This window comes from Medicago sativa, chromosome 8 (assembly GCF_051527215.1).
Source record: "Medicago sativa cultivar Bolivia chromosome 8, Bolivia_mono, whole genome shotgun sequence".
NCBI lineage: Eukaryota > Viridiplantae > Streptophyta > Magnoliopsida > Fabales > Fabaceae > Medicago > Medicago sativa.
The window spans coordinates 37,224,705-37,236,227 of NC_140756.1; the positions used below are offsets into that span (position 1 = coordinate 37,224,705).

The following is an 11,523-nucleotide window of genomic DNA, read 5'->3' on the forward strand; positions in this document are numbered from 1 at the left end:
GCTGACCAAAGTTGGAAAAACGTTTGTTCTTCACCGGCCAACTAGCGTGAGTTAACTTGCGCTAGTGCTAAGTGATGCGTGACTTAAGTCACGTTCATATGACACTAACGCATGTTGAGTCACGTAGCGTGACTTAACATGCGTACAAAATACACTAGCGCAAGTTAAGTTGCATAGGGGCATTTTGGACTTTTACTTTGGAAATGAGCAGAACCGTTTGGGTAAAGAGCAGAATTCTTCACATCACTTATGTTACGGTAATACTTAATAAGCAATCATTTCCACCAACCCAGCACCTCAAAATAAATTATTAAATAGGTTCCACAAATAATTATATATCATTAGATTTCAACAAAATTGATTTATTTTATTAAGATTTATTAAATAGGTCCCACGAAAAATGAAGAGAGAGAGAGAGAGAGAGAGAGAGGGGGGGTGCTTCCATAACCACTCTTCTCCATAGGCACCCATTTGTTATACTCTACAATTTGGGGTGCTTATTTATTGTGGTGATAAATAGGTGAAGCACCCACCATTGTGCATGGTTTTAATACAATACAAAAATAATTGTATTAAATTGGGAGGCAAAGATCACGAGTTAAGTGAAGGTAAATAAATATATTCAATCCTAGTTTAAAAAAATAAAAAAAATCCATTCCATATACAATAAATGAGTTGGCTTGATGGTGAAGAATATTATTCCTCCATTTGTAATGTCTTGTGAGGTCGCTTGAATCTTCATTCATGGTCTTCCAAAAATTGTCACAAGTCCTCATGATGTTTTGCTTTCACAATGTGCATTATTTCTTCTTGAATTACATCAAAACACCGTAGAATTGTTATGTTTCAGGAAAAACTAAAATTACATGACTCAACTAGAAAATATTACAAAATGTTCTAAAAACCAATATGCAATTGTTCTAATACTCCTCTATTTTGGATTAAAACTAAATAAAATGACTGAAAATGAAACATGATGAAAATTACCTAAAATACATGTGATCACAACCTTAAATTTAAACAGTTGTTTGTCCTCAAGTTACGAAAGAAAATAAATATTAACTCTTTGCATATTTTTTAGGAAAACGTACCTTCATGATAATAGAGATATCGTGATAATAGCGCAATAAGGCTTAATACAATACAAAAATAATTGTATTAAATTGGGAAGCAAGGTTAACGTGTTAATTTAAAGGTAAACAAAAGTATTCAATCCTTGGTTAAAAAAAAAGAAAAATCCATTCCATATACAATAAATGAGCCGGCTTGATGGTGAAGAATAATTTTTTTATTTTTTTTAGTGGAATATTTATTTATTTATTTTAAATTAGGAATAAAATAAATAAATTCATTTCTTTTGTTTTGAAACATCAAGACTTTAAAGAAAGGTCAACCAAAAAGACAACATTTCCAATGGTCCTAAAAGTCCCATAATCTATGAATCTTAGGAGTACGTCAACATACTCTCCCTCTCGATAGTTCTACAAATGGGTAGCCTTATCTCGTCTACCTTACTAAGGATGAAAGAAGAATAAAGTTATCATGTTGATTTAATTCCCTGAAGTTACTATTGTTTTCCTAATTACCGTAATTGTTATCTACTTTTTGATTTGGGTAGGTTTTCACCCATACTAGGTATCTCGCTTTCCTAATATAATAATTGAACCAGCTTGATAGTGATGTACAACTTTTTCTCTCTTCCAATAGTTGTTGTGGCTTGATGGCGATGTTTAATTTTTTTTCCCTAAATGATGAGTCATATATTCACCTTAATGAGTCATAAATTCACCCTAATTTCACCCTGATCCACTGAACTTCAAGAACTTTACCTTAAGGCAGCGGACAAGAGGCATTTAAGAACCAGGATCAATCAATGATAAATACAAAATGTATACAACATATTTAACACAACTTATATAGTTTTGGTTGTTCCTAAAGAATTTATAAATATCCACACGGGTTGTGTCTAAGGGGTTATAATCTCACAACGTTGCAAATCAATATTTAAATTATCATCGGGAGTTACCAAAATTATTGCTTTACATGTATCAAATAGGATTACAAATTTTGTCTCAGTAATCAACAAAAATTAGAGACAAAATAAAAAATGAGAAATCATATACTATAAAAATAATAAATCATATGTTAAATGCGTCTTTCGAATAGGATTACAATGTGTGAGTAATTATCATAAAAAAAACAAAAAAGATAAGTCATATTCTAAATGCAGATTTAAATTGTTTTATAAAGTAAAAATTCGATAACTAATAGTAAATTTACATGGACAAAAAAAGAGTAATGAATTATTGGCAAAAACTTAGTTTGCCTAAAAAAATGTTGCCATAGACAATAAATGTTGTCGTGTGTATTTTAATTTTTTTTTTACTGAAACTACGTAAATTTAGATATGTGAAATTGTTCATGTTTTACAACTTTATATTTTGACTAAGTAGTCAAAATGATTAATGCGACATATGTTAAAATATTGTTAATGAAACAACTCAAATTTTATGTTACAAAAACCACATCAATATTTAACAAAATTATTTTACAAAAAACTATAAATAAAATGTTACAAAAAAGCATAGTTCACCGTATAAAGTGTAGGTGTCCTAATAAAATTATTTATGTTTTGTCAACTGCGTAACCTCTTTTTATGAATGGTAAAACAAATTTTCACTTTTTATATATATCATTGTTATTAAGTTTGGCACCATGTGAACTTTGAAACATGGAAGAATTAATGCCACATATGCGTGAACTTTTATTTTTTTTTACCAAAACCACACTCGCATCTCTTTTTCTTCTTCTAGAGTGTGGTTTAGGCTCAATTTTTTGATTCAAAATAACCCATCTAAATCAATTTCCTCCTTCTATTTTGTTTAAATAAGAGATTTTCATATTTATTTAGTTTTTCCCTTTGTGATTTTATTGTCTAAGAGCGAATTAAGTTTGCTTTTTTCTGCCGTCTTGCTGCATTGTTTTGCTTTCTTGTCTGGTTGCGGTGTCTGTTTGGTTGAGATCGATAAATTTGCACCATTTTAGTGCACATTAATGACTTTGAAATCTTACGTTATCCAGATACATTTTGGACACTTTAATTTTTTCATATTTGTAGGCTTTTCCATAATTGAAAGCATTTTCCCGTTATATGTTATTAATTTGGATGTTGTAAGTTTGTTCCAAGCTCATCCTATTCAATTGTAGCGATTTGATTTTTGTGTTGTTCGATGTATTTCTTTCAATTTAACTGAATGAATGTATTTTTTTAGTAAAGAAAAAAAGCACGAAATATGTATAGAAGAAGAATTATAGAAAGAAAATGAGAATGATAACATTACTTTTAAAGTGATGACATATATTACAATGGCACACCCATGCGTTTGCTACATTTATTAAAATTCAGATGGATATCTAAGAAAACCAACTGATTAGTTGGACACAAAGATATTGTTTATTAAAAGTAGTATGTAGCTTCAAGTTACTACCTTCAGTCTTATTTATAAGAGAAAGTTGAGTCAACAAAAGTTAATGCATCTGGTTTGAAATTCAGTCCAGCTACATCAACTTTTATTGACTTAAATTTCATCTATAAATAAGACGAAAGGAAGTATAATGCATGGTTGATTTCTTGCTGCATGGACATATTAATATTAAGCGGCAATCTCCATAGGATTCTTCAAGAATTCTTTTCCATTGGAGTTAGAGATAGTCTTCTGGAAGTTGTATTTTGCATGGTCGTTAGTGAGAATCTCGAAGTAGCGTTCTGCTTCAACGTTAGAGGTAAAACACTTTCCATGTTGGATTTCAGAATTAGGATAATAACCGCAAAAGCTCCCACTTCCCTTTTTGATGCAGTCATCGTGAGATTGACATAAGTTGGGATGATCCTCGACCACCTTCATCGCAGTTGGTGTGGGAAAGCAAATACCACTAAATAGTGAAAAAATGATGCAAGTACAACTTGGGCCACAATAATATACCTCAAATACTGTGCAAACAGTTCTTTCACATCCAGCTTCTACCTTCTTCATCGGTGATATTACTGCAAATGGAAAATTCAGTTAAAATTCGAACAAATACAACCACATACTTACACAATCATGAATGCAAACTTACGGCCCTAGGTTATTGGTTATGTGGATCTTGGCTCACACTATCTTTCTAATATCATGTATATATTATAAATTGAATACCTTTTTTATAAGTCAATAAGTAGGTTGGGCATCAAGCAACACCAAAAACATTCCAACATATTATTAAAAAAGGGAAAAATATATATGCAAGAGGGAGACTAGGTCAAAACCCTTAAAAAGAAACGCATAAAAAGAAAATAAACAAATGAAATCCTTGGGAAAAGGATAGTTAGGCAAGCTATTCTTATCCCTAAAGAAATTCTAAGACAGAACTGACCTATAGTAATATAGCTTGATCAAAAAAATATCTAGTAATATAGATATTTTTACTAATATCATATATACATAGTAACATATTATTATATACACATAGCAATCCTTTTATAAAATTATGGAGACCATAAAACATATTGTGCACTCATTACTTTCTTCGTTTCTTTTTATGTATCGTTTGAGTAGAGATTTTGTGTTTCTATTGAACTGTCATTTTTGTAGTTTAAGGTTATAATTTGTCAATTATACACTTTCTCGCCTACTTTCCTTGTTTTGATAAACCTAGAGTGAGGAAAAAAATCAAGGCGCAACACAAACCAAAACCCTTTCTCAATTACTCTTACAAATATTATTCATAATGTACACACATTAGCACATAAAAAATGGACATAAGGACACCGAGTGCCAATCCGAAAGGTAGTAGTAGACTAGTAGTAGTAGTAATAAATAGAAAATAATAATAATAATAATAATAATAATAATAATAATAATAATAATAATAATAATAATAATAATAATAATAATAATAATATATTTAGAACAATGGTTAGTTAGGTACTTAATAATTTATTACTAAAAAGACTACTCCATTAATTGGGAGTTGTTTCTGATAAATATCTCATGAATTCTTACATAAAATGAAATATATGGTATATAATGGCAAGACGAATAGTAAAATAGACGCAGATTGTGGCAATAAAGATGAAAGCCATAGCAATTGCTTAAATATAAAAAGAAATGCATGGTATGTACTAGTGAGAAAAGTTGTAAAATACACACATAGTGTGGCAAGGAAGACAACAGTCAAAGCATGCTTAAGATAAGCCATTGTTTGATCGAAAGAATAAACTAGCTTCAATTGTTTGTTATGAAAGATTAGCTTTGAGTTGCATTAGTTTATTCCTGGATGCAACAATATATAGAGACTTCCTTATAATAGCGACAATAATGCTTACAACGATGCAATAATATTTGTATTAAATTGAGAAGGACGGATCATGGGCTAAGAGAAGATAAATAAATATTAAAACGATGAAAAAAAATTGTATTAAATTGAGAAGCAAAGATCAATGTGGCTGAAAATAGATTGAGTAAAAAAAATTGTGTTAAATTGAGAAGCAAAGATCAGTGTGGCTGAAAATAGATTGAGTTGAGTCTGAGATCGACTCAATAAGAATTTGTTCAACTTGAATTTTAGATAAAATAAAAATTTCAGCTTGAGTTAGGGTAGTTAAAGTTCATGAATATTTTGGCTTGGTATAATGCTGGAAATTATTCATTAAAGGGTGATAGTATTAGTAGTTGTATTTGCTTGTTAGGGGTATTTGATTGTTTTTATTAACATGTATTTTTCGTTTTATTACAATGTTTAGGATCAACAGACAGATAATTTAAATATTTTCATTAAACAATCTATCAAATTGAAAATGAGAAATTAAAACTATTTAAGGCTCTGAATCTCTATCTTTTGGAAGCAATAATCCATGGTTAATGACCTCTCTCATAGGGTGATAATATTAGTAGCTGTAATTTTTTAATATTAGTAGCTGTAATTTTTTTTTTTTGGACATTTGGTTGTTTTTATTAATATGTAGTTTTGCCTCTATTAAAAAATTATGGAATCAAGAATAAAATTATTTAAATACTTTCTTTCAGCAATCTATCTGATTTGAGAATAAAATGTCAATTTTTTAAAAGTTTTGATTCTGTCATTTGAAATAATAAATCATGCTAAATGACAACTCTCAATTATACTAATAGTCTCCAAAAACTTAACAAATCATTATAAAATTTGTTCCAAGAACATATTCGCAATGCTCCTTTACTATTTTTTTTTTTAACAAACTACAATGATATATTATAAACAACCCCGCACAAGGTGTGCAAAGGAAGAACCACCCAAGAGTATTTACACAGACAAGGTGCTAACAAATAAAGGCAACATACAAAACAGACAAAAGAAAATTACAAGTGGGCACCCATGCAAGGGATTGAATGTTTCCACCAGTCATGATAACTGTAGTTAAAAGTCGCCTGTTTTGCTTTCAGCCATAAAAAAGAATAGAGCTTCACCTTCTCAAGCATACCACCAGAAGAATAAACCGCATTTTGAAAGACACAGTTATTTCTCGCCTTCCATAACACCCAAGCAGAAGCAAACCAAATAATGAGTAAATTAATAGGCAATTACCCCCCCCCCCCCCCCCCCCCCCGAAATTGTAAGGTTCGTCAATTACCCCCTGATATTAACAAAACTTAAATTACCCCCCTGAAATTACATAACGTTAATCAATTTACCTCCGCCGTCAAATTCCTCTGTTAGTAAACATGACATGGGCAAATACCCCCTGAAGCTTTGCACTTATGTGCAAAATGCCCCCTGAACTTCAAAATTTATATTTTTTTTCTTATCCTTGTTTTAAAAGATATTAAAGACAAACAATTAACAATTAACTGTAATACTTTAAGCTCTACAAGCATTCATGTTTCTACCTTTATGTGAATTCCACTTGGTTTAGCTACTGATTCATGCTTATGGGTGTGTAACAAGAAAAGGTTTTATCTTTTTGGACTCAAGATAAGATAAGCATGGCATTTGCTTTTAATCATAGGTAACTTTTGTCTACTGTTGTCTTTCATGTTCCATCCTTGTGCCCACGGTTGTTTTGAAGAACCAATATATGTACATGATATGTGTTTTTATAAGAAGTAAGTAGGAGGTTATTATTGATAAATGTCACAGGAGATGTTTTTGTGGTGGGTATGGGACGGTTGTTCTTGAATTCATATTTCATAACTAGAGTTCATCTTGTTTTCTAAACTACATTTGATATTTGAGCAACTTTTATTCCCTGTAATTTTGAAGTGTGCTATTTGCTTCTTCTTTTTCCTTGTAATTTTTTGTGCAAGAATTACCTCGTAGAGGATTAGTGATTGTTGCCAACTCCTTATCTATTGCCTCAAACCAGTTGAACTAATATAAATGGTAGCTAATAGAATATCAATGTTCAATTATAATACAAAAGAAAGCTGATAAAATCATTCCAATAAATTGTTCCAATTCCATAGGCAAAAACAAAAAAACTAACTTTTAATTGTTTGTCTTTAATATCTTTTGAGTTAAGGATAAGAAGAAAAAAAATTCAAGTTCAGGGGGCATTTTGCACATAAGTGCAAAACTTTGAGGGGTATTTGCCCACTTCATGTTTACTAACAGATGAATTTGGCGACGGGGGGGGGGGGGGGGGGGGGGGGGGGGTAAATTGATTAACGTTATGCAACTTCTGTTGGGTAACAGAGTAACAAAATATTATCACGCAGCTAAAATAAGAGACGAGAAAAGAGGAACTGAACACACAATATTTTACGTGGAAACCCCTCAACAAATAAGGGGAAAAAACCACGGGGCAAGAGTAGAGAACTTTCGCTATGTGGAAGAAATTACAGGACCTCTCTCTAAATACAAGGAGAGTACAATTATCACTCTCTCTTATAATTAGGAGAATACTAACTAACACAACCTAGGAGAAACCTCACAGAAGAAACTATTTTTTTTCTCTATATTTTTCCTCTCACTATTGTGTTGTTACTGATGATTTTGGGATGCATAAAATGGTTTAAGGTACTGGCTATTTATAGAAGGAAAGTACCGTGTGATTAACATGCCAACCAACCATTTCACCTACCAAAAAACGTGCATGTGCTCACCAACCAAAATGAAGAAAAAATGAAATTTTCTTTTGACTGTTGAGTACAAGTGGAGCCCACAATTCTCCCACTTGAAGACTGATTTCAATCTGTCTTCACACCTTAATCATGCAGCAGCCACATTTGTGAGCATTCAAAATCTCCCTACCTTGCCAACTTCAGTCGCTACGTTTCCAGTAGACCATATGAGGATCGACACCATACAAACTTGTCAGCGTTGATCGGCTTTGTCATTACATCTGCTAGGTTATCATTTGTGTGAATCTTTTGCATATCCACACTCCCTTCCTCCACTACTTCTCGAACAAAATGATATTGAACGCCAATGTGCTTCGTCCTTGAATGAAAAGCTGGATTCCTTGCAATGTGCAAGGCACTCTGACTGTCACAATACACAGTAATTTGTTCCTGCTTGTGCCCGAGTTCCTCCATTAACCTTTGCATCCAAATAGCTTCCTTACACGCTTGGGTAGCTGCCATGTACTCAGCTTCTATCGTTGACAGAGCTACAACACTTTGTAGCTTGGATAACCAACTTACAGCTCCTCCTGCAAGCGTGAACACATAACCAGTAGTAGATTTTCTTTTATCAAGATCACCTGCAAAATCTGAATCAACATAACCCCTGACAGTTAACTCTGATCCTCCGAAACATATTGCAACACCTGAGGTTCCCTTAATGTACCTCATGATTCTCTTAACAGCATTCCAATGCTCTTTACCCGGATCCGCCATAAACCGACTAACCACTCCCACTGCTTGTGCAATGTCTGGTCTTGTACATATCATGGCATACATAAGGCTTCCCACCGCCGATGCATACGGTACTCGAGACATTTCCATCCTCTCCGCTTCATTGCTAGGACTCATACTTGAGGATAATTTAAAATTCCCAGGAAGTGGGGTAGAGATTGGCTTACAGTCTTGCATGTTGAAGCGGCGCAAGACTTTCCTTAGATAATTCTTTTGAGATAGCCAAATCTTCCTGTGTTTTCTGTCTCGGTGAATTTGCATCCCTAAAATCTTGTTTGCTGGTCTCAAGTCTTTCATATCGAACTCCCTAGCCAACCGTGCCTTCAATTCCCGGACTCGATCTTTGTTGGGGCCTACCACCAACATGTCATCCACATATAACAGCAAAATGATATAATCATTGTCATCAAACCTTTTGTAGTATGTACAATGGTCTGAGATCAGCCTATTGTAATTGAGGCTAATTATGAAAGAATCAAATCTCTTGTACCAACATCTGGGCGCCTGCTTTAGACCGTACAGAGATTTGGTCAACCTGCAAACCAAGTTTTCTTTTCCTTGTTCCTTAAATCCTTCCGGTTGGAGCATATAAATTTCTTCTTCAAGTTCTCCATGAAGAAAAGCAGTCTTTACATCTAGCTGTTCAAGATGTAAATCCAATGCAGCACACATTGCCAACACTACTCTGATAGTAGTAAGTCTGACAACCGGAGAAAATATCTCATTGAAGTCAATACCTTCTTTCTGAGCATATCCTTTTACCACCAGTCTTGCACGATACCGTTCCACTTGATCATTGCCATCACGTTTGATCTTGTGTACCCATTTGTTTCCAATGGCTTTCCAACCCTTTGGAAGTTCAACAAGTTCCCATGTCTTGTTCCTATGTAAGGCCTCCATTTCTTCATGCATTGCTGTCATTCAATGAGAAGCATCTGAACCATTCAACGCCTCTTCAAAAGTTGAAGGTTCACCCTCTTCAGTTATAAGACAATATGCATCGTGGCTGGTCATAACATAGTCTAATTGCCAAACTGGTTTCTGCGTCTGACGCGTTGATCGACGAACACCATTATTGACCTCATCTGGTTCTTGTTCTTCGTGCACCGGTTCAGCTTCAGAAGAATCACTTTCTTTGGATTTTTCTTCCAACTGCACTATAGCAGTCTCTTTAGAAGTGCTGTCATTTTTCTGCTCACTATGCATTTCATTTTCTGCAAAGACTACATCTCTGCTAACAACAACCTTGTGGGCAGTGGGATCCCACAGGCGATACCCCTTAACATTGTCAGCATAACCCAAGAAGATACATTTCCTGGACTTTGGATCCAACTTCGTTCTTTCTTGGGAGTTGTACATCACGTACACAGGACAACCAAACACATGTAGAGAAGAATAATCTGCTGGCTTTCCTTTCCACATCTCCATCGGTGTCTTCAAATCAATCGCTGTTTATGGTGATCGATTTATTACATAACAGGCGGTTTTCACTGCTTCTGCCCAGAACGACTTGGCCATTTCCGCTGTTTTCAGCATAGCTCTTGTTCTTTCTAGGAGAGTTCTATTCATCCGCTCTGCCACACCATTCTGCTGAGGTGTATGTGCAACAGTGAATTGCCTTACGATACCCTCTTGTTTACAAAATGTTAGAAACTCGCCATCTACATATTCTCCTCCATTATCTGTCCTCAAGCACTTAATCTTCTTCCCAGTTTCAAGCTCTATTTGTGCTTTGAATGCCTTGAATACTGGAAACACATCTGACTTCTTCTTGATCGGGTACACCCATAATCTTCTGGAATAGTCATCAATGAATGATACGAAGTATCTTGCTCCTCCTAGAGATAATTCTGGTGACTCCCACACATCAGAATGTATCAAGTCTAGTATGTGTTTGCTTCTAGTAGTTACTCTAGCAAACTTCAATCTATGTTGCTTGCTTATCACACAGTGCTCACAGAATGGTAAATTAATTGTCTTGAGCCCGTGAAGGAGATTGCGTTCCGCAAGAACTTTCAAGCCACGTTCTGACATATGGCCTAGTCTTTCATGCCACATCATCGTTGTTTCTTCTTGGCTTGCTGCTGCCACTGATGCATCTGCCTCTTGCAATGTATCTCCCAGAAGCATGTATAAATTACTTGTGATCTTTTCTGCTTTCATCACCACAAGATTGCCTTTCACTACTTTCAAGATTCCACTTTCAGTGTGGATCTTACACCCGAGATCATCCAATTGTCCAACAGACAATAAATTCTTCTTCAACCCCTTTACATGACGCACTCCTTGTATTTTTTGAACAGTACCATCATGCATCTTTAGTCTGATAGTACCGACTCCAGCAATTTCTAAGGCATGGTCATTTCCCATGTACATTGATCCTTCCGAGATAGGCTCATAAGAGTAAAACCAATCTCGGTGTGGAGTCATGTGCCATGTTGCACCTGAATCCATTATCCAGACATCATTGAGTCGTCTGCCGCCTTTAGAACTGGTTGCTGCTTCGCTATACAGGATCTCCCCGTCATCTGAGGTATTTGCAACACATCCCTGAGATGTTGAAGCTTCAGAATTCTTCTCTCCATTCTTCTTGATATTCCAACACTCCTTCTTTACGTGCCCTTTCATGCCACAACCGTAGCATTTGATATTC

At 34.3% G+C, this 11,523-nt stretch overlaps 1 protein-coding gene across 1 annotated transcript; it reads right to left on the reverse strand.

Moving 5' to 3' along the window:
- Positions 1-3,309: 3,309 nt before the first annotated feature.
- Positions 3,310-5,323, reverse strand: LOC146898889 (albumin-1-like). Its single transcript, XM_085739314.1, has 2 exons — positions 5,190-5,323; positions 3,310-4,045 (listed from the first exon to the last, which is right to left on the reverse strand). The coding sequence occupies exons 1-2, from the start codon at positions 5,236-5,238 to the stop codon at positions 3,654-3,656; spliced, it is 441 nt and encodes a 146-aa protein (XP_085595440.1). The 5' UTR covers positions 5,239-5,323; the 3' UTR covers positions 3,310-3,653.
- Between the last annotated feature and the right edge of the window lie 6,200 nt (positions 5,324-11,523).

Bases quoted from the DNA above. Each gene is read 5' to 3' on its own strand.
- LOC146898889 (XM_085739314.1), bottom strand. From the start codon at position 5,238: ATGGCTTATCTTAAGCATGCTTTGACTGTTGTCTTCCTTGCCACACTA. The intron at 4,046-5,189 runs GTGTGTATTTTA...TTCCATTTGCAG, and splicing joins TGTCTTCCTTGCCACACTAT to TAATATCACCGATGAAGAAG.